Source organism: Pelmatolapia mariae, linkage group LG7 (assembly GCF_036321145.2).
Source record: "Pelmatolapia mariae isolate MD_Pm_ZW linkage group LG7, Pm_UMD_F_2, whole genome shotgun sequence".
Classification (NCBI taxonomy): Eukaryota; Metazoa; Chordata; class Actinopteri; order Cichliformes; family Cichlidae; genus Pelmatolapia; species Pelmatolapia mariae.
Genome location: NC_086233.1, coordinates 20961690 through 20985041, shown reverse-complemented (window position 1 = coordinate 20985041; position 23352 = coordinate 20961690). Strand labels below are relative to the sequence as shown.

Here is a 23352-nt window from a genome sequence, read left to right as displayed (position 1 = left end):
AAAGTCTAAAGTTTAGGCACATATTAAATATATCTGAGGTGGTGAGGTGAATGTGGATATTATTGTACCTGTACTTGGGCATCCCAGTCCAGATTCTCATCTACTGTAACGTTGGGATAATCAGGCCAGACCTGTAGAAGAAAGCCACAAAAAAGCCACAGAGTTTAAACGCTTTTTTTTACAGTACATACTGAGCTACACACATGTTGTCCAACGTCATGTAACCTTTCATTCCTTCTTACCTTGCCCCACACAATTCCATCACTGATGTGTTTGGGCCACTTGATGAAAACATCTGCTGCTTTGCCTCTCTCAAAGGCTGGGTAGGGCTGGGTCTCATTGCCTGCGATGGCAGGATCCTGGAAATAAATACACACAAGTCTTGTGTATCCAGTGGTAGACAGTGACTAGTTTTTCAGTAACATTTTTCCTTTGCAGATATAAATGACTACCATCACATTCAAAAATCTTTTGTATCACTTTTTGTTCTTCCCTGTGGTTGCTAATATGTCATTACCAGGATGAAGATGAATCTCATGCCCTCTTTTCTCATGCTGTCAACGAGGGCAGGCAGTCCTTTAAACTCTGAGTCCAGAACAAAGTCCATCTGACGCTCCAGGTAGTCAATGTCTGCATACTGCACATCCTGGAACAGACAGCAATTCAAGCTTAAATGAACTGATGTTTAACTAACTTTGAACAGCCTGCTGCATGTTCACCTAAATGCACTTTATATAGTGAGTGGATACAGTTAAGTTTTATTTAAAGTTGTTTTGTTTGTTTGTTTTTTTAAATAAACACATTACTAAAGCACAAAACAGCTAAATCACTTTTTAAAATCATTCGCTAACAAGGCATCATTAGCTAGGTTTTAATTAATTAATATGTCATAACAAATAATGGTTCCTTTAGACGAATGTTTAAAAAATTGAATTATTAAACTTTGTGCAGTTTTTCTTTTTTTTTCACAAGATACCATAAATAAAAAAAACACAATGTCTTTTATTTAAAATAAACAAATATCATACGTGTGCACACTTGCTCCGTCGCTGAAAAATAATTTCTGCCACAGAACTGCAGAAAGTACAAACATCCTTTCTCCATGAACTTACATAGGGTATAGCAGCTGCCCTCATCTCTTTGTATAAGTCTGCTATTTCCTTATCATTGGCGTAACCATAGCGACAGAGTTGGAACCCAAGAGACCAATAGGCAGGTAGAACAGGTCGTCCAATCAACTGTTAAGAAGAAAAACAAACAAGGATGTCAAAAAGTGTTAGCACAGGGAAAAAGGTGTTATGCAGGATTGGCTAAACAAGAGTGCACAATGAAGCAAAAAAGTAAGGTGCTGCATTTTATCAACAGTTGCGAAGATTCAGGGCCCTGTAAATAACATTTAGCCTATTTGGAGCCCAAAAGGAAAGCCGGCAAAAATGCTGACTGTGAACTGTTCTCAAAAAACACGATTAGCATCTGAGAGCAAATTAATAAAACTGTAAGCTAATAAAAAAATGTAAGCTTAGGCCACGCGTGAATTTGATTTAAGGTGAGCAAATACAAATAGGTATCCTGTTTCATATATTAGTAATTGCAGAACAATATAAAATTGTTTGCAACCAACAGGAACTTTTTATTTGAAGCATACCCTGCTCTGGTTAGTTCTACGACACAAGTTACCATGGCGATATACCCCACAAACTACATAGAGGCAAACAAACCAGAAGTCCAGAAGACTTACCTCAGTGTACTCCTGCACCACCATCTCAGGCGTAGGCCCCAGGACCATGTAGAAATCCAGGATGCCACCCAGAGTTCGGTAGGTTAAAGCTGGATCAGGCAGGAAGGTCACATCTACAAAACAAAGCCAAAAAGACATTTGTGTGACATTTTTATTACTTTAAAATTTACATAAAATTTACAGTAGGAATTACTATCCTCGCAAGAAATGTATGGATATAACAGTATGTGTAATGCATGTTCATCTGTTTATGTTTCATGGGTATTTCGCTTACCCATTGCATTGCTGTTTAGCAGCAGCACACCGTGAGCATCAGCTGTGTTCTCAAGGCCCATGTAGAAGGGATGGACTCCATAGCAATTCATCTTGTACTGCAGCAGAGACACACAAAAGGTGAGCATCAAGTGTGGACCATGTTTAAGATGTATTATAGCACGCCCCTCCCCTGTTTTATTTCCCTTAACAGTTGTCTGAACCCTGTGGAGCTATTTTTTAAGCTTAGCAATTACCCATCATAATGTCAAGGACATAAAGTGATGGTGTCATGGTGAACTCTCATGTCAACAGAATCTCATCAAAGTATCATGAATGGGCTTTAAATCCTCTGGAAGGTTCTTTACAAGTCATCTCTATAGCCTCTACAGCTTGTGCTGCTAAAGATATTCAGTGCAGGGTGCTCTTGTATACAGCAAGCATGAAACCAGTTTTGATGAAACACACTAATGCCTAAATAATCTTTACCTTTCAACCATTCCTTCAGGGAAGTTATGTTCTAATCTCTGCATCAAGAATAGAAATAACAACTAAATATTGTCAAATAGAGTTTTTTACATTGTTTGCAGATACATATGCACATGTGCGATGTTACAGTATGCGTGTTAGTGTGACACTTACGCCAGGAGGCTGGTCCTTGGCAAACATGCCCCAGGTGTGATAGTTGAGATCGTGCTTGTAAGTGAGATGCTCTGTTTCCCCAAAACCATAAACATACTGAGATGGCAGCCTAGTTGACACTTGGATGAACATGTCTGAGAAGGTAAAGCCTGGCACAGACGAATCCCAGCTAAGAAATGCAACAGAAGAGTGAGGGAGAGAGAGGGAGGGGGTTAATCGCGATATGTTTGACATATCTACAAAATAATTTCATCCTTTCTCCCTATCTTTGCTTTATTTAACTAGAGAAGTTTAAATTCTCTGTGAGTACTAAAAATAAGCAGTAGGAAGAATATTTTGAAATCTCTGTGTGAAAGGGGTGAGGTCAAAAAATCAATAAAATCAACAATTAATTCAGAGCATGCCACCTTCCAACTTTTTTGGAAATGCAAGCCAAGATACTCACATTACAGTTCCTGTGCTTTTCCTAATGACCTGGATGCCGAATGGTTCGTTCACAATGACGACCTTGTAAAGCCTCTTGTTCTCATCAGTCTCAGGAGTGGCAGGAAGTGACAATCCCACTGGTACCTCATAGCGCTTTGTGTTTGGGTCAAAGATCTGAATGCGGAGGAATTGTTATTGCATTAGCATATAGGTAGAATCAATACAGATGCACCATTGGCTGAACAAAAAAATAAATGAGCAAAATCAGACCTTGAACTGCAGCGTTTCACCGGTATGATAATTAATCTCAACACGGAGTGTGTCAATATCCCGTGACTGTGGACGACCGCTGCTCCTGTACTTCCTGTTCCGAGTGATGTCAAGTGTCAAGCCCGAGCTTCTTTCCAGTACTGACGTGACAGTGTAACCATAGTCTTGAGGATAGATGCACCATGGGCCTTGTCCACTGGTAATTGGCTACGTAGGGAAATAAAAGAAAGCATAGAGATTTTAAATATGTGCAACTTTGTTTCTAAAATTGCTGGGAGACTCTACAAAATTAACAAATTGAAAGCAATAGTCACAAAAGCAACACATCAAAGGCTTAAATAGAAACGTTATCTTATTTTTAATAACCCCAACCGGTCGCAGCAGATGGCCGCCCCTCCCTGAGCCTGGTTCTGCTGGAGGTTTCTTCCTGTTAAAAGGGAGTTTTTCTTCCCACTGTCGCCAAATAGCTTGTTCATAGGGGGTCATATGACTTTGGGGTTTGTCTTGGGTTGTAATATTGTAGGGTCTATCTTATAATATAAAGCACCTTGAGGCGACTGTTGTTGTGATTTGGTGCTGTATAAATAAAACTGAATTGAATTGAATTGAATTGAATTGAACTGAATATGCACCCATCTCACTCCAGTCATGATTGGTGCTTCTACCTGTTCATACCTGATACCTGATTCTGACACTATGGCAGTAAGAACAGGTGTCATGTACCATAAACAGTTCAGATCAAAGTTTAGAAATTTTTTTTATTTTGAATTAAGAACAGGATTCAATTACTTACTTAATAAATTATTTAGAAAAGGTTTATACTTATTTGTCATATGCGCCTATCTTGTGTTTTAGAAAAACACATGTGTATGTGAGCATATTACCATTTTTTACTTACATCCCAGATGCAGCCTCTAGCCTCGCAGTTAGCCTGATCCGCATGTTCCTCTGGATGGCAGTCGATGCGTATCACTTCCCACTCCAACACGTAGGTCTCCCCGAGGGTCAGTCTGAGGTCACGCAGGAACAGCACCTGAAGTTTAAGGGAGGAAAATGTTTTTGCAGTGAGCCTTTCTGAGCTGTCTCTGAATTCAAATTTCCCCATGCTAGTGAGCTCAATGTGGGCTTGATGATGGATGTCCTCTCATTTCAGAATTATTTGTAATGTACCTAAATTAGTTATTCCTACAGCAATTAATAATTACTCTTACAGAAATATTGTAAATCTTTTTTTACTTTTGCCTCTGCATTGATCATCTGATGCTCAACTGGAGATAAAAATATATGTGTGGTGTTTTAAAATATACACACTGCTGACATGTGAGTAACATTAACATGGTGTTAGCATTGCTAGCACTATTACAGCATGTGTTTTGTACATTAACTTTTTTTGCGAACATAATTTCCTTCGATATGAAAAAAACAGTAATGTTGTTTTTATTTTACATTTATTTTGTACGTAATCATGTCGTTGCACTTTCATGTGTTTACCTTCTTGTCTCCATCGTGGTGGATGTTGCTGGGTTCTAATGTGGTAGTAGAGTTTGTGGTGCCAACATGAGTCACAGAGATGGACACGGGAGGAACGGGTATCCCAAGGATAGTGATGTTGTCAAACTTCAGGTTGTTCGGATCATTGTAACCAGCATGGGTCACCTGCATAGTCAGAACTCCCTGCAAGGCAGCAGATACACAATCACACGATCTGACTTTCTAAACATTATCCCAGATTTAAGAGATACAGCATGCATTTATTTTCACTGTTGCCCTCGAGTAATGTTAACATACAAGAAATGCACGTTATGGACAGGAAAAACTAAAATTCTCATGTGGTTTTGAACTTTGAACTTCAGTGCAGATTGAAAGGAACATGTTGGCTAGATTTGAAAAAGTGCTGTATGGTTTTGTGAAGTGAACTGACCTGGTTAAGAGAGAATTTGTAGTGGATGTAGTTGCCATTCTCAATTGTATCTGTAAAGAGAAGGATGTGCAGATCTTTGTCTGAGTAGATGAACACAAGTGATTCACAGGTACATAGCAAAGTGGCTCACTTCTACTTGTTAATGTCAGTGAGCCAACTGAAAGTGATTTCAGAGTCACATCAATTAATTAACTTTTTTGCTAAAAACAAACAAACAAACTTGTAGTCCCCCAGATACAACACATTTGCAAACAAAAAGGCAAAAGATGAGAAAAGAGATAATACCTCTGGAATCTCCATCATCCCAAAATAGTTCCCCATCTGCATTGCCGTTGTCATCAGGAGCAATGAGCAAACCCATTGGGTTACGCCGGCTAGTTAAATATACATAAACAAATGGAAAATTACAAACATATGAATAAATGAACAAATCCAATGAATATAATCCAATAAAATGGAAGAATTGTGCAGTATAAAATTATGCGCACATTTGTGTGTGTGTGTGTATACCTGTATGTGGTGGTGACATCAGGTTCCTGTGTGGGGAGGATAGCTCCACCTCTGATGTGTAATCCGAGCTTCTCAGCTGGTAGATACATTTCCATGTGTGTTTTGCGGACTGTTAGCTTTTGCATCTGATCAGAAGGACAGAAGAATAAAATATTATATCCCTAACTTTCCTCTTGTGTGCTAAATAATCCATGGAATGCACTTTTCGTTTTTAGATATGGATTTTTAATTATGTTTTAGTTCAGTGTTGATTTAATCAGGGTGTCCTAATCCCTCAAATCTGTTAGTCATCATTAGTAATTGTTATTCAAACTCCAGTTTCAAACTAGAAGGGGCGTATCAACTAAAAAAAGGACATAATAATTAAGTATGTTCTTTATAGCACACTGTAATTAGTAAAAGACTTGTGATTTGTAGAGTAGCTGTTCCATTTTGTACAAGTGGACTAAGCACTAATATATGACTTCTTTACATTATGTTGAATAACACTGGACCTCATTATATATCAGTCAACTTTTAAACCTGTGTCTTACCTTAGACGACAGGCTTCATGACATTTGGGTGTTAAAATGGTTTTTAAAATATTATAATGATAAACTTCACATTGCTCTCTTTGTTTTGTTTTGTCTTTCTATCCTCCATTCATTTCTTTATTGGCCCACATAGACCACAGTTAATATCTAATCACTTGAAGACAACATGCTCACAGCAGCCTAAAGTATAATCTTCATCTTCCTTTCTACTTGTCCTGTTTTTCTCTCTCGTTTCTGGTTTTCTCTGTCTTTGTGTAATGTGCTGTCCAACGTTTGCCCTTTCTTTTCATTCCACTGCTTATCGATTTGTTTTTGCAGTATTTCTTTGCTCTGTAGCTTGTTTTTCATGGTCACTTTCACTACATCATTACTCCTCCACTCTTCTATCCTCCTACCCAGATAATAACGGGGGACTAACCAGGACAAGGGTCCAGCAGCATGACAGCCAGCGTAATCATTCATCTGATCGGTGGATGCTTTCCATCGCCGCCGTGACGCCTAAATAAGGTCCCAAAGGAACTTAACACCTCTTTTATCTTTCTGTCTCTTTCTTCTCTTCTCCTTGTCCTCAGTCTTGCTCTTTGTTCTCACTCCCACTCTGTCTTATCGCCTTAGTCTCACGATCTCAAACAAAGAACTTTCATGTGAAACATGTTTTTGTCACAGTGTAACATAATGCCCCCTGCTCCATCTATCTGATCTCTTTCTTTTTTAATCTATTTTCTTAAATACCTATTGTGCTAATTCAGCTCAATGGGATTTTTAAGGCAGTTGTTTTTTATTCAGATTATATTGAAGATATTATTTTAACTCGATAACTGGGTTTGCTACATTTTAACAGCTACTCATACTTTACTGTCTGATTTATGGCAATCGTACCTAAAAACAGTTAGACTTTTGAAAGTGCACTTAGCTTGGACAACTTCCTGAAAACAGCAAGAATTTGACCTGAAAGTAGTGCAGTGTCCAAATTAAATTAATTATACAAATGCATTTTTTTCTATATATCTATCAAGACAATCACACTAAAGGAAATAGTCGTGCTTTACAGGAAACATTTTAATCAACCAGAACATGTTCTTACCGACTCATAGTCATACCACAGAGCATCTGGTACATATCCCCACACCATGTCTACGCCCTGAACAACACAAGAGCAAAAGACGTCTTTAGGCATTTTCACATTTTCACAATTTTATGTATCTAAATACAGAGAGAGCAAGAAGGAAAAGAAGAAAACAGATGAGTAGGGGAGTGTGTTTGTGTGTGTTCACTTACAGGATCCAGTACAGGTGTGATGAGCAGGTGTTTTCCCCAAAGGAACTGGCGATCCACTGTCCAGGTTTCACTATCAGAGTAGAATCTATGACGAGGAAGAATACAAGTGAAATTATATATCCGTCATCATGTCGTGACTGACTAAAATATATTTTAGATTAAGGTCTATATGTTTAATGTTCCACTGTTTAATGCCAACTTTAAAAATAAAAGCTTTATATTGTTTATATATTGTTACTGTTTCTGTGTCTTTATTTGCTGATGATACCTCTTTTTAATTTGTCTGTGTTTTTCAGTTTAGGCCTCATAGCTTAGCTGTCCTTACATCGGCTAATCATGCCAGTTTTCCATCATGTTTTACACTGACTGAATCATTGGAGTAATCTCCAATCATTTTTTCACTTCTATGTCACAATCACTTTTATGTCATTATTATCGTTATTTTTTGTTTTGTTTTGTTAATTGGTACTAAATTGATTTAAGACAATATGCTGAGTGACTTACTCATGCATGACGGGACGTACAACAGTCTCCCCCGTGGTGTGGGCTTTGTAGAACATTGTGTAGAGGTAAGGCAGAAGTGTGTAACGTATCGTCAGGTAATGTTTAGAACTCGCCACCAGTACTGAGTCAGCTCCATATGCAGCTGGATCCTGAGGCTGGAGACAGAAAGACGGATTAAAGGGATGGGGCTAATAAGGAACAGGTAATGGGAAAAAGAAAATAAAGATTTGTGGGGGGGGGGGGGGTTACTGATAAACTAATGGAAAAGTGATCAAACAGCAAAGGGGCGAGGGAAGTAAAAAACTAGAGGATTTTAGAAGGACTAGAGAATTAGAAGAATCAAGTGGCAATAAAGCTGTCAAAAGGATGGGTGAGGTAGTGCAAACAAATACACATTAGGCCTGTTCATAATGAATAATCACAAAATTACTTTTACATTTGAGCGATCCAGAGGTAAAGTTTGTAAAGACAGCTAGTAAATGAAAACAAATTATGTGTGATGCTAATTCAGTGACAGTGGTGAGGGCAGGCTGCGGTCCTTAATCAGATCTGGGTGATCTTTTAATCCCGTAACTCATTTGTGCGTCTGTGTATGTGTTGGAACTAGCTGTATGGGATGTGATGAGTGCCATGATTGGGGCAAAACAAAGGTCAGACTTCAGCTGTCTCTCCCCAGCTATGCAAAGCTAACTGCTCGGGCTCTACAGCACCTATAAAGTGTTATGAAATGAAATGAAGTGTATACCCTGCAGCACTTTAGACCAAACAGGCAAAAAGTGACATCTGATATAAGACTTGTGACAGAAAAAAGTGCCATTAGAGTACCTTGTATCCCTCAGCGTTGTGGTTCCGACTGAAGGGATAGAAAGCGCCGACCTGCATCCAGCGACGGCACAACTCTTCAGGGGAATCGTCAAAGAAACCACAGATGTCGGCTCCGATCTGAAACACATTTACATTGCCGTTTGGCCAAAACCAGCTAATTTAAGTGTATCTTGTTGTATTGGAAAAATGAAAGTCGAATAATATTTGACAAACTCCGAGAACAGGGAATGTCAAGGATCTTAGACAGATTTGATAATGAAATATTTCTAGATTATAGTAGCAAAAAATGGCACCAATGTGATAACTTAGCCCCTTATTTGTCTTTTGAAATGTCTCTCTTGATCTTGGCTCAGTCCACTTGAGATTTACTGGCAGTAGCTGTGGGTTGTAATCTTTATTTACATTAATTGCACAATTGAGTCCAAAAAAGAGACTGCATTCAAAGGCCACTCTGCAGAGACTGTCTGCTTTCTATTATTTACTTACTGGCCACATTTTACAGCAGGCTCAATGGGAGGGAATTGATCCAAATCCCTTTTGCCCTGTGTTCTATATGTGTCTTCTGAGAAACCTAAAAGGCAGGCTGCAGTGATACAGTCCCAAGAGGAGTCCCTGGCATGTATATACAAATGCCTGGTGTGCACAGCTGGAAAAGTGTGTGTGTGTACTCTGACTCACTGTTTTTCTACTGTTGTTTGAAATCTGTGCACTAGGCATATCTGTGTCAGTGAAATAGTTTGTGAAACCCTCTGTTTTATTTTTTTCTTTACCTATTCTATGCATCTGCACATGTCATATGTGTGTGATAATCCTTAATGTTATTATCATACTTTTATATGTTGCTAAAGTGAAAAAAACATCTTTCTTTTGCTAATATTCAAAGCTTTTTTGGTCAGCTAACATTTAACATTTGTCCCATTTCTGAAGGTTTGCTACTCACATAGGGTATTCCAAAGAGCCCAAACTCCAGCATGCCAGGGATAGCCCATTTCATGTCATTCCAGGTGGCAGCATTGTCCCCTAGCCAGTGACCTGAATATTTTCCCACACCTGGAAAGGAAGAACGGGTCAGCATCATGGAGCGGTTTTCTCCAAACACGCGATCCATAGCTCTGTGGGATGGAGAGAAGAAAGAAAGGAGACAACCAGATGATGCCAGGTCACTAAGGTACAAAATGACAGGGGGGGGACAAAAAAACCCAAAAATACACAAGTAACAGAGAAACAGGTATCAAAAGTGGATATGAGGGGTAATACTGTACTTTTAGAGAAATGAGAATTAGGAGATGTAAACTAAACAAAATTCATTTGTGTGTTGCTATAACTTACTCATGTTATGCTTTTTAGCTTGTCCTTAAATGAAATATCAGATGTGTTTTTGTGAGTCTCCCCTAATCTAAAAACACTCTTTCTTGGTTGTCTTTGGTTTAGTTACTTTGAAATTTAGCCAGTTTAGCACCTTTAGCACAATCTCAGCGATAAGGCAAATTGCACAGTATGTAACATATTTAATTTATCATAAATGGGCATTCGCATTAGCATTAGCAGGATTTATGCTAAGGTTCCATTAGTTATGCTAATGTTATACTAAGGTTAGCGCTTAAAAAAAGCTAGCATGAAGCCTGCTAATGCAATGTGTCTAGCATTAGGAATAAACTAAACAGATGTGTTTACAGGTCAGGTGTTTATTTTAAGTATCTGTGCAGTCAACTAGCTGTTTTAATGAATTTCATTACAATTCTGAAGAGTGATTTGTTCAGACAGTCTGTACAAATCACTCTTTAACTGTTTGCCAGCCCCTACCACATTCTCATACCAGTGCTCCTTTCTAGGTTTGTGTACATAAATGATCATTAAACTCATGTTGAGGGCCATGGGTCAGTAACTTCTGGTTCTACAGCACTTGATTTTGAAGATTATGTATGTTACACTGCTTGTGTACTCACTTCTTAGTAGCCAGGACCATAGAGTAGCCATACAGACTGTGGACATCATAGTGGTCGCCCCAGGTTTGCTTGGCATCCATACACAGAGTCTTACTGTACATGAGGTCATCCAAAATTTCTGGGGTAGAGAACAGATAAGAGGAAAGTTAGAAGACGCACAGAGAGAATACAGGATGCAGAAAAGGAAGAGAGTGAAAGAATGAGATAGGCATTGATGTACTGTATACTTTAATAGGAAGTGGAAGGAGAGCAATAAAAGGGTGGCATCAGGGGAACCTGCTTTTCACAGTTATGATCTTCCTGTCTGGGAAACGGTCAGAACAAAAGACATGGCAGAAGATTCATTTTCAGAATTCTTCACAGGGGATCCACTATGCCTGATGAACTTACTATGTTTGCTACTGTGAATGATTTAGCAAACTGTGCACAACAGTTGGACGTTCAGCTGCACTGATACATCCTATTTCATAAAATATGTAGCATTATCATGGCTGACCAGAACATAGAAAACAAAGTCTCTTACTTGGAATGTAGGGAGGGTAGTTGAGTTTGTTAACAGCACAGCCCTTTGCTGATCCTTGCTTGAAATTAGCAACCTCATTCATGTCCTGCAAATGCATATGAGAAGATTTCCTTGTAAATAAAGACAAGAAATTAAAGAGTAAAATTTATTTGGTGCTCTTTATTGGCGTCAATGTCCAGCCCACAATTGGACTAGCAGGCGCTTTGTGCATAATACCTTCATTTTATATATTTACAACTGACTTACAATCCAAAGTGCATCATGTTTGACCTCCTTGGAGAACCGCTCGTACTCATCCACCCACCAATCGATGCAGTTGGGGTTGGTGTAGTCTGGAAATACGGTCTCCCCTGGCCACACCTTGGAGGGAGAGAATGTGAGATGATGTTTAATAAAAGTTGTCCAAAAAACCCTAAAACTTTGAGGCATAACTCATATTCTAGTGTTTTGTTTATACACCTGACCTTCCAGGTTTGGGAGAAACCTTTAACAGCTTTTTTAACATGAGTTTAATAAAGGAAGAGATTAGTTTACACAATAACATATATGCAGACAACATGAGATGGCATGAACAGCCAAAATTGTGAGCTCTGAGTGAGAAATCAGTGTTCCTATGAAGATGCTGGAGGAACAGTTTAGGGGCGTGGGAATAACAGAGAACAGAGATGATGATGAGATACAGAAAAAGGAGAGAAGGTAAAGGAGAAAGGGGCTAAAGAGACAAATGAGCTGAGCAACAGGAGAGAATCCATAATGCAATAAGAATCTGTAGACATGACTGTTTGAAGTCAACGTTAGTGACGCACATTGAGAAAAATGACTCATCCACAGAGAAGAGTGGAGGTTTGGTGTGTGCGTGTTAGGATGATAGGAAGATGTTTTTAGCAGATGGTCAGAAATTCAAGGTCAAAGTTTACTGATAGTTCCTTTTTCCCTTCAAGACTAGATTTTATCATCTCCAGCTGCGTACTTATAATGACAGGAGTGTAAATAAAATATCAGCAGCTGTAACTCCATACGTCACTTTATTATTGCCTTTTTATGGTTTTTTATATACATGTCTCTATCAGACCCTGTGCCTACTGCCTTTCTGAAGTCTCTTTCTACCTTCCATCTTATTTATCCTTTATTCATCTATCTACTTTGTCTCCTCTCCATCATTATGTCTTGCTTCCTGTGTATGTCACCATACACTCAGTGCGATCGCTGATCTGTTTCCCTGTAGATTTTCTTCTAATCTGTTATTTGTGTCCATCTATCTGCACCTACCCTTTCTCTGCACCTGTCTTTGTCTACATTTATAACCTTTTCCTTAAATCCTCCACTCTCCCTGCTGCTCTGTTTATGCTCATCTTTTTTAACTAAGCAGAAATGTTCACCCGTTTGAGTGAGGTCCTGCTATGATGTTACGAATGCACGCCAACATTGTTGTGCCACCAGGAAAGGCTTTTATCTTGTTCTTTCCAAGCAATTATTGCCCGTTGTAAAAGCAGAATAAATACCAGGTCTGTTTATGTGTCTCCCTCATTACAAAGGCAGCAACAGCAGAGGTCCCGCAGCAGACACCTTTGTTTTTATAGCCGAAACACAACAACATATGTAAATAAAGCACAAACCACACATATGTGTGCACTCATAAACCACAAAGTAACACAAATACATTTGATCCAGACAAGCGGATGTAGGTGGATGAACACAGGGTGTATACAGCATGTATTTTTCTACTAAATTTGTGACTTTGTGTCACAATAAGACAATATCATATGATGGTACTGTAATGATCTAGTTTTACTGGTCTTCCAGGTAAAAACAAAAAAAAAGAAAACAAAAAAGACATAATAGTATATAGTAAAAATATATAGTAACATATAGTAAATATATAGTAAAAAAAAAGATTAAGTACATAAAAGGAGTGATACCTTTGGTATTTGATATCATTAACAGAGTAAGTAGCAGCCAGGTGCTGCTAATCAAATACGCTTGATGCATCAGAATATCAGGCTTGTACACTAATGTAGCTCACCTCTCCTATCAGAGGAGTCTTCCCATCTGATTCAGTGACCCAAGCATTCTTCGCAGTCCCACGGTCATAAGACTCATATGGAGCATCTCCAACCCTCTTGCTGGTGGCTATTGCGGGATCCTGGGGACAAATGATACAGTCATAACAATATGTGTTCAAATCAAATCAATAAATTCATAAAAATTACACGACTGCCGTCATTTTCATTTCTTCTTTGGTGTTGCTGATGTAGCAAATGTTACTGTGCGCTAGAAGTAATGATTTAAACACTTTGATGTCTGTTTTTGATTTGAAGCTCTGTATGATTTCTTATTATTTTTCTAGGTTACATAAATACACCCAATATGGCCACAAAGTACTTCTTACCAGGATAAGGATGTATTTCTGCCCCCTCTGATGGAGATAGTCAGCAAACCGAGGAAGTTCAGTGTAGTTAAGCTTGTCATAGGTGAAATCTTTTTTATTCTCCATATAGTCTATGTCTGTGTATTGGACATCCTGCATGAGAGGGAAAAAACACTGCATTGATATGCTATGTACATGCAATTTTCAATTCTCAAATGAGAGTCTGATGTATAAAAGGAATTTTAAAACTCAAACAGACTGAATCTTACATATGGGAGGCCCACGGCACGGTTTCTCTCCACTGTTTCCTTGACTATGTCGAGGTTGGTGTAGTTCCACCGAGAAAGTTGGAATCCCAGTGACCAGTAGGGAGGCATGACGGGCCTGCCAGTGAGCTGAACAGCATAATTGGAAGTGTTTTTAATGTAATTAGTGAGCCACACAACAATATTAACAAGAAACCTCGCACCACATGTTTTGCATTTAGAAAAATTACCTCGAGGAACTCCTGCACCACTTGTTCCGGTGTGTCACCAAAGACAATGTAGAAGTCAAGAAGCCCTCCAATAGTCCTGTAGGTCACAGCTGGGGCAGGCTGCAGTGTCACATCTGGAAACAAACAGAAAACAGTAGCTAAATCATAGAAATATTAGTTTATGTTGTGATTTAAAAATAAATCACACAGATTTCCCACGTGTCGGACTATTAAAGGTTATTTTATCTTATTTCCTTTTTTTTTTTGCAAGTGCGTCACCTTTTCAGAATATGTATGTGTGAGTTAAGGGTTTTTTTTACACTTTCTGTTGGTTTTTAATCAACTGCTAGTGTGTGTTCTTGCATTTGTGTGAATATGTCTTTACCCATAGCATTGCTGTTCAAGAGAAAGACCCCGAATGACTTTCCACTCTCATCTTCCAGACAGAGGAAGAAGGGATAGTGTCCGTAGAGGTTGTGTGTTCCCTGCAGAGAAGCCACAGTGGGACAAATGAGTATACAATAGAGGCATGTGGGAAACTTACTGAAACTGAGGGGGTGACTACACAGAATAATCAGCTTACAAGGCATTCAGTTATAGGCCCTATGAGAAGGCAAACAGACTTGTAAGAAGCACATGCAACATGTGCATGCTGTCCTCACCCCATTAGGGAAAGCGTCTCTGGTGAAAATTGGCCAGGTTTTCCAGTTGGTGTCATGGCGATACTGCCTGTGGACGTGCTCCCCGAGGCCGTAAATATTATGTGATGGAAGTCTAGCAGACAGCTGTATGTACTGATCTTCAAACACCAGTGGAGCGATTGTGGTGTCGAACCTGAACGTAATGAGGAAACAAAGGACTAAATGATCACTGGGAAGTGTAAAGACAGACTGATACATTGGGATGTAGGAAAAGGGAGAGCAGGTAAGAGTGAAACAAAGAACACTGAAAAATATCTATTTATGCCTAAATGCAGACTTTAAGTAATTCGATTACATGTAATTCTGTTAAATAAGTGTGATGTAAAACATTAAATTTAATGGGATCTCTCAAAAGCAATGTTCTTGGTTGGTATGCTTTCACTTGATACCAAAGATATTTTCCTTAATGATTAACTTAAGGATTAATGATTACTCAGAATTATGACTTCATGTTTGAGTGAAGTAAGTAAAGGAATTAGAGTGAAATGGAACTAGAAGTAAACATAAGTACTCTGGGAGATGAGTTTTTAGAGCAAATTAAACAAAAAGGAGGAAAAACACACAGAAACAGGCCAGGCCATTAATCTCTAATAAGGCCTCTGGGTAGCATTTGTCTAGTCTTCAAAAGAAGCCATACACCAATTGTTAACAGACCCAGACTGCTGACGTTTCCAGTTCCATTCTTCTGTTATCTGTATTTATCTTATCTGAGGAGTACTTGATCAATGCGGTGTCAGCTAGGGCCAGCCAAGCATGACTTGTATCACCATCAAAGTAATCACTTGTTGCATGGGTATTATCTTACAGAAATTCTTACACAATGATTTCAAATGATGCACAGAATCATTGTTAATCTATTAGTATCTATCCTCTGTTGTCTAAAGTGACAGAATTCTGATAAGTTATCATTTCAACAAGCCTCTATTGCAATACATTTTTTAACTAATATATCCTCATCCGTCTTTATTTGTGCAGGCATATGTATATACACAACCCTATTTTTCATCCATCACAACAAATACACACGGCACCTACGCAGAGTGATTGCTTACACAACTTTCTGGTTCTCCTTCCTGCGCACAGTAAGGCCAAAGGGTTTCTGTGTGACCTGCAGTGTGCTGCTGATGGGAATGGATGGGTTACTGGGAAGACTGCTGATGTGTTCATGGGGGACCTCAAATCTGTTACTGTTGGGATCGTAGATCTGAGGGAGAGGAAAGGAGTCAGGCCTCATCTCACAGTCACAGTAACAATTTTTCATGTATATTGCTATTTTTGCATTAAACATCCTTTCATTAATCCAAATCCTTTGACCATTAAATATATCTGTAAGCTGCAGATTTGCATACGGTGTCAGTGTTCACCTTAAATCGGAGACGATTGTTTGTCTGCATTTCTGCCTCAAGCGCCAGTTGTTTTATCTCCCCGCCGAATAAAGACGGAGAGTCCATTCTTATCAGGTTTGCTTTAAGAACTGCAAAATTAAACAGAAGACAATAAGATGGTAAGAAGGTTAATATATCATCCACATAATACATCATATCCACATACTATAGAAATCAATTGGATACATCAGTATCAGACAACTAGCAGCAGTTCAATTTGATTCAGTTACATTCACATACTTCCATTTAACAGTCGTCTCAGTGTCCCAGTGCACTTAAATTGTAACATTAGAGACATAAACCTAACGATCTAATGATTCACTATAAGCAAGCATTCCTGTCTCATTCCACAGCTCTAGCATCACATTAAAATTGTCAGGTGAATTAAAATGGGAATCTATTTAAACAATATGCATTAGTCATTCAGTCATAAAAGGGTACAGAGCTTATCGAGTACGTTGTCAGCGCTAGTATGTCAACGTGTATGATGACATTTTAACTTACATGTAGTAAAAAAGAAATTAGCTCATTTTTATGTGACAGTTAAACTCACATCATAATGCATATCTGACTATGCTCACGGATGGAAAATGCATGAAATACCCAGAATTTCACATCAGGGTAGAAAAAAGAAAAACCTGTCAATAATGCCACATTTATACCAAAAACTTTGCCATAGGCAAAGTTAAAAAAGTGAAAAAGGAAAAGAAAAATTATGTGGAAAAGATAGATAAGTTGAAGGAACAAGAGGCAGTTAACTAGAAGGCGATTAATTTTCCTCTGTTAGTGAGTACATGAGTCCCAAAACAGGATAGATTAAGAGGGGAATGTGTTTTACCGTAAGGGCTTGATGAATCCTGCGATTCCACAGTGTATCCATGGTTGGTTGGGAAGAAACACCAGGGAACGTTACTCTCATCCCGTGGGCTCCAACAGCATCCACGCGCCTCACATTTCGCCTGTTCAGTGCATTGTTGTTGTCATTATCATTATCCGCATTAGTGTCACTAATGCTGTGATTAGTATTACTACTGCTTTTTGTCACCACTGCAAATGTTTAAATCGACATTATAAGCAGTGCAAGAAAAAATAACATTAGTTGTTACCCACTAATTATAACTTTTTTTTCTGTGTAGGCTCTTTGAGGGGGAAAAAAAACATATTCTATTCACACATTACTTTGTACTCTAGGAAACTATGGTGGCTCATACCTGGGAAGCTCCGGGATCAGGGAAGCAGTCTACTCTCTCGCCAAGAGGAATGTTGGGACAGGTAGGGACAAATGCTTTAGTTGTTCCTGACAAAAAAAAAATTAAATATCTCCTTGAAGCCAAGCAATCAAATCAATATTATAAAATGTAAATGCTGCAATTTTGCTAGTGTAAATTGATATGCAGATTATTCTCTGCATTGGGAAATATAATCATGATCAAAGACACAAAGAAGGAAGTAATTTAATATTTTAAGGGTAAAGAAGAAACAAAAAGCAAATTAGAGATATATAAGAAAACAATAATAAAAGAAAAAGAAGGCACAAAAAATGTTAAAAACGCTGAAATCAGAGTAAGAGTAATTTGTATATGTGCAAACAGAACTACCTACACAAAAAGACACATCACAGGGATTTTAAAAAAATATGCACATGTGGTATATAGATATTTATCCTATGGGCATATTGTCTGCCTGCAGTCAGGATGAAGGACTCGATTCAAAGGAGGTATCATTTAAAGTTACGTGACATGCCTCGGTGGTCCACCTACCCTCTTTGACAGCAGATACTGTGGTGGCAGACAGAACTAAAAAGGTGATTGCAGTCGTGGTCATCGGCATGAACAAATCCATTAGGGTCACCCCCAAGCCAGAGAAGCGTCTCCTCCCCATCTAGCACACACAAAAATGAACATGAGCAAAACACTATAAAGGCCAATAATCGTTAAAACCCAGGAATGGATAAGAAGTTTAACATTTCACATTTTCATTGCATCAACCTTGAAGTTTCTGCAAAGGCTTTACAACACTGAGACAGAAAATGTAATTACCTACAGTAAAGAATGAGAATGAGAGACTACAATAAACCTAAAGTTGGATATTGAAGACAGTGTTCAACAGTCTTAGCCTAATCTTTGCAGATGCACCCATCAAGCAATTAGGCTTCATGCGAGTGTACTCTCCTCCATACTGTAAGGTATAAGTAGTAGTATTTTTGAGCTGAGCAGCTAAACAGCCTGCCTCTGTGGTCTTACCTTGGTTCCCTCCACAGGTTGGGGCCAAGTGCTCAAAGTTTGACAGCAGTAGCACCCTTATAAACCAGAGGATGAGGGAGTGTTGTGCATTATTACAGAGACTCAACCCCCTTTACTTTGTGTGTGTGTGTGTGTGTGTGTGTGTGTGTGTGTGTGTGTGTGTGTGTGTGTGTGTGTGTGTGTACGTGTGTTTCATGCAGGCCCCAAAGCCATAAAATGCCAGATAACCATCTATCATTCGATAGAAGTAGTGTAGCCTAAAATCTGCTTAGCGGGCTGTTAAAATCACCCCATTATCATGCACACTGCGCATGGACATGGTTGTGTGGTTAGAATTTAACTAAAGATTACTGTGCATATTCAATGCATTATGTAAGCCATGACTTAGCCATGACTTAGCAAAACCCATAGTTGATAGTCTATAATTAGCAAATGAACATAGCCTCTCATGCACTCAATTGGTAAGTTGAATAGTTATATCAGAAAGAAGAAACTCATTAGGAATTTTTTAACTATAGAAAATACAAACCCCATTGCAAAAAAAGAGATGGGACACTGTGAAATGTAAATGAACCCAGAATTGTAAATTTCACAAACCCACAGAACCCACTGAACATAGAAAAAATGTTTAATGTGAGAACATGTACCATTTTATGAAAAATATTAGCTGATTTTGAATTTCAATGACATCCCAACTTTTGAGATGTTGGGATGTCATTTTGTCAGTTTATCACAGTGGAGCATCCCCTGCAATATATTTTTTAAATATATTACTATTACTATTAATATGTTATGTTTGCATTTAGTCAGCACTTGCTGACTAAAGCACTTTATAAATAAAGTTGGCTTGGTTTGGATTATTTTTAAAAATCTCTCCTTAAAAATACGAGGAAACTAGACAACTGACAAAAAACACAAATAATTAAAAAAAAAAACAATTACACTCATAAAGAAACATGTGTAACATACTTGCAGTAGCACATTTACATTTCAGCAACAGCAATATGGCAATCATTCTGTTCCATGATGTTGAAGGGTTGAGATCTAGTTTCAAATGGCGAATATTGTACGATAGAAAAATCCAGTCTCTAGAAAGTGAAACACTTTAGTCTCTAAGGCACGTTCATTTGGTCAATTATTTATGGGCTTGGCATTTCTTGGTAATCACATGCTGCAATAAACACATAATCAGAGAACTGATTCTTGATTAAAATCAACAATAACAATAAAACACCCTGACAGCATTGTATTGTGTCCCAACACAACAGAATAGTTACTAAATATCAGCTACAATAGACACACACACAAAAAAAAAGGTACAGATAAGGAAACATTTATTAGGCCCCTTCCAAGCACTTTTTTTTTAGCAAAGCAAGAGATTTTCAACATTACATTTCTAAATTTACTAGTTTTCTTTGAAAAAAGCATAAATTATTTCGATTTGCACACAATAACAGAATTATTTCAGAAATGTCCTGGTCATTATTCTTAGACCCCAGAAAAACTGACCTTTTTATTGAGGCTTAGCACAAAACACTGCTGTGCAATGATGTGCTTTAACGTTATAATGCAAACATGCAAACTGGAATAAGAAAATCTGCTCTGGAAACGAACTGAAACTAAACCGAATTAAAAACAAAAAAGTCAAAATTAAATAAAAATAAAACCACTTAGAAAATACAAAACTATAATAACTCTGAACATGTACACTGGAAGCACGTCAGATGAGATCAAACTAGAGCTCAAACAGAGATGCTGTTTATATTTGGAAAAAGAAGGGAGAGACCCAAAGAGCACCATCCCCACAGCGAAACACAGGGGTGGGAATATTATCAGCATCAATACATCTGGAAATGGGAATCTCGTCAACGTTGAAGGAAGCACAAAGAACTCACAAAGAAATTACCACAGTGGTAATTGTCATTTTAGGTTACAACCTTACACACTCAAGTATTACAGTGTTAGCCAGCATATGAAAGAAATCAGAAGTTTACCAGCACAGTGAATTTAGTGTATTTGACTGATAATATTAGATGTAGTCTTTATCAGTTGTTAAGTAATTCCATAGTTGCATAACTAGAATGTCTCCAAGGGTTTGAAGTCAACTATGGAAGTAATAATGGGTTTTAATGCAACCTCTGTTGGCTTGTTAATATGTGGCAAAGATCCACTAGATCTAGTGTACACCTCAGTTTCAACACTAATGAAAAAGAAAAGAAACAAATAGGATCCTGCACTACACCTCAGAAATTTGTAAATAAAGAATAGAGCACTGGGCAAAATTCTTGAGCTAGCTCTGTGGTCCTGAGCAGAAGTTCATCAGGCTTTCTGGAGGGCTTTCGAATTTTTTTCTTTGGAAATTGGTTGCTTTTTCATTTTAGTCCTGTCCATTATAGTTTACCATTTTCTATGAATTACTTGTGTATAAAAAAAAGTCCCCTAACTCAATTGATGAATCAACATTGTGCCTACACATAACGAACAACTTAGCACTGAAAATATTTTTAAAATGTATCTTGAGGTACTTTGTTACTAGCAGCCTGTTGCAAAACCACAAAATTGTGCACATTTCTTTAGATAAATCTAAAATAAATACCAAAACATTTAACATTCAGAAAATACTATTTTTGCACAAACAGGATTATTAAAACCTATTATTCCTTAAACAAAATCTCAGAAAAATGGACAAGTGACAAGTGCAGGGTTGATAGAATTGCAGTAGGCCATTTACATTTCAACAATATCCAACATGGTTATCATTTTGTCACATAATATGTAAAGGATTGTAGTCTAATCTGATCAATGGTGAATATAGCATAATGGAAAAGTCATTTGCCCACAGTAGAAAGTACAACATGTTATTCTCCATGGTATATTTGGTCAATTATTTATAGGCTTAGCATTTATTGTTGGTGATCCTAATCTGTAATAAAAACATAAATCTACAGCATTTTATTGTGTCCCAAGAGAATGGAATAGTTACAAAATATCAACAGCACACACACACAAAATTTATGCTGTGTCATGCTTAAGTGTGTCCTCAACACACACTCATAAATCAAGAGTATGGCAATAATTGTTAGAATTCAGCTTTGATAGTTACTTCAATCATTAACCCGTATCAGCGGACGCTTGTGTTCCCTAAGGCTGGTGCAAAGATAAGTAATTACTACCATTTATTGTCAAAAAGATCAACGTATGATTACTTTTAATTGCATTTTTCTATGTCTAACATCAGTGCTAATAAGCACTTTTTTGGTTAACCTTGACTGGAACCCCTTTCTGAGGTGATAGCTGGAGAGAGCGAGAGACTCTCCTCTCAGAGAACCCGGGTTACAATGTAACAATATTTTTCATTGGATTGCGAGAATATCGGGCAGAAAATAGAAAAGCCGAAAAATAGAGAAAAATGTTATGTTCTTCACTGAGATCTATTTTAATTCTGATACGCAGCACTTCTGTGGATTGCCATTTTTTTATTATGTCATATCTGTTCCTTCATCACGGGAGGAAAGCGCTCTGTGCGCATGTGCATACAAAATATTCTCTAGTTCTTAAACTGGTCCCTCTGTTTCCCCGAGACGTGTCAGAATTAAAAATCAATACAATCTCTCCGCTAGTTATCTAAGCTGATCACGCATATTTAACATATCTAATTTCACATCGAACTTCCTCGTCGTTTATGAAGGTCTTCAATCAGATTAAGATTAAGGTTTTAAAACCATAAAAGCATCTAAAGTGCTTAAAAGGCAAACAGTGGACAGTACCTAGCGGTTGCCACGATGTTGTGAAAGACCATCATTCACTGGATAAATCAGGCCATACTTCCTCCAATAACATAAGTGTTTATTCTGGAGGTGTGGTTATGAAGCTTTGCCCTGTCCTTCAACTCACCTGTAAAGAGACGAAAGATTATCTTCTCTTGGTGATAGGCGAAGTTGGTTATGATCGCTAGCTGCAGTAGCGAGGCTGGTAGTGTTTTCGCTCTGTGAACTTTGGCCGTTTGTCTCTACATGTGTCATTGTGCCAAAATGAGGTCCTAAAAGACCCCTCCTGCAGTGGGAACTATAACAAATGGTGTGTTTTTTAATACTTTGGAGAGCGGCACTTGTGCGTTTATGGCACATCTACAAAAGGAGTTTAAGAACAGAGTATAGTGAGAATTTAGTAAATTGTGCCATATAAAAGGAATTAAACTCATCATCTGCTGTTTTTTTTAAAGCATTTATATGTAAAAAAAAATAAATTAAAAAAATCCTTTAGCTTTCATCGGGAGACGTAACACTATACGTGTAAAAGAGTCTTGCACAACTGTTACTTTTGGCACCTTCAACCCTGTAAAAGACCCACAGCTTCACACACTCATCATCTCTGCCTGCCAAAGAAAGCCAAAAGAGAGCTAAGCAAAAATCTAAACACCTGCACCTGCAATAAATGCAACTTCAGCACCACGGTCAGAGACAGATCGGCTGTTTCAGCAAACTGGAGATAATTGTTTCCCAAATGGAGAAAGCATATCAGTAATCACACATAAACAATAGTGCCTGTCTTAACATGACCTCTCTCAGCAGGCTTTTAGAAAACTAACACTACGTCTAAAAAGTTTGGAGAACTACTGAAGACCACTTCTAAGAAAATATTACGAGAAAGTCTTAAATGGATGGTGGCGAAAGAGAAACTATATTTCTTCTGACTTACCTTGACAAACCCAGTTTATTATTGCACACTTAAAAAAGGGTTGTCGAGTTCCTTGCAGGCGACTTCTACATCATCTACCATGAAATTCCCTGCAAATGACTACTATAACACAAA

At 38.0% G+C, this 23352-nt stretch overlaps 1 protein-coding gene across 1 annotated transcript in view; it reads right to left on the bottom strand.

The window, feature by feature from the left end:
- LOC134632038 (sucrase-isomaltase, intestinal-like) overlaps positions 1 to 22508 on the bottom strand; it is a 30740-nt gene extending 8232 nt beyond the window's left edge. Inside the window, exons 1-34 of the mRNA XM_063480623.1 lie at positions 22435 to 22508; positions 18058 to 18178; positions 17509 to 17594; positions 17136 to 17256; positions 16277 to 16386; positions 15965 to 16116; positions 14874 to 15045; positions 14597 to 14696; positions 14233 to 14345; positions 14006 to 14131; positions 13758 to 13889; positions 13392 to 13511; positions 11615 to 11728; positions 11369 to 11453; positions 10846 to 10963; positions 9840 to 10011; positions 8900 to 9016; positions 8075 to 8229; positions 7571 to 7655; positions 7377 to 7433; positions 5760 to 5884; positions 5535 to 5623; positions 5250 to 5299; positions 4820 to 5002; positions 4227 to 4361; positions 3329 to 3535; positions 3078 to 3232; positions 2633 to 2801; positions 2013 to 2109; positions 1739 to 1851; positions 1113 to 1238; positions 518 to 646; positions 243 to 359; positions 69 to 131 (exon numbers count right to left, since the gene is read on the bottom strand). Coding sequence (XP_063336693.1) covers positions 69 to 131; positions 243 to 359; positions 518 to 646; positions 1113 to 1238; positions 1739 to 1851; positions 2013 to 2109; positions 2633 to 2801; positions 3078 to 3232; positions 3329 to 3535; positions 4227 to 4361; positions 4820 to 5002; positions 5250 to 5299; positions 5535 to 5623; positions 5760 to 5884; positions 7377 to 7433; positions 7571 to 7655; positions 8075 to 8229; positions 8900 to 9016; positions 9840 to 10011; positions 10846 to 10963; positions 11369 to 11453; positions 11615 to 11728; positions 13392 to 13511; positions 13758 to 13889; positions 14006 to 14131; positions 14233 to 14345; positions 14597 to 14696; positions 14874 to 15045; positions 15965 to 16116; positions 16277 to 16386; positions 17136 to 17256; positions 17509 to 17594; positions 18058 to 18178 — 4014 coding nt within the window. The 5' untranslated portion in view covers positions 22435 to 22508. The remainder of the gene's footprint in view (positions 1 to 68; positions 132 to 242; positions 360 to 517; positions 647 to 1112; positions 1239 to 1738; positions 1852 to 2012; positions 2110 to 2632; positions 2802 to 3077; positions 3233 to 3328; positions 3536 to 4226; positions 4362 to 4819; positions 5003 to 5249; positions 5300 to 5534; positions 5624 to 5759; positions 5885 to 7376; positions 7434 to 7570; positions 7656 to 8074; positions 8230 to 8899; positions 9017 to 9839; positions 10012 to 10845; positions 10964 to 11368; positions 11454 to 11614; positions 11729 to 13391; positions 13512 to 13757; positions 13890 to 14005; positions 14132 to 14232; positions 14346 to 14596; positions 14697 to 14873; positions 15046 to 15964; positions 16117 to 16276; positions 16387 to 17135; positions 17257 to 17508; positions 17595 to 18057; positions 18179 to 22434) is intronic.
- Positions 22509 to 23352: the final 844 nt, after the last annotated feature.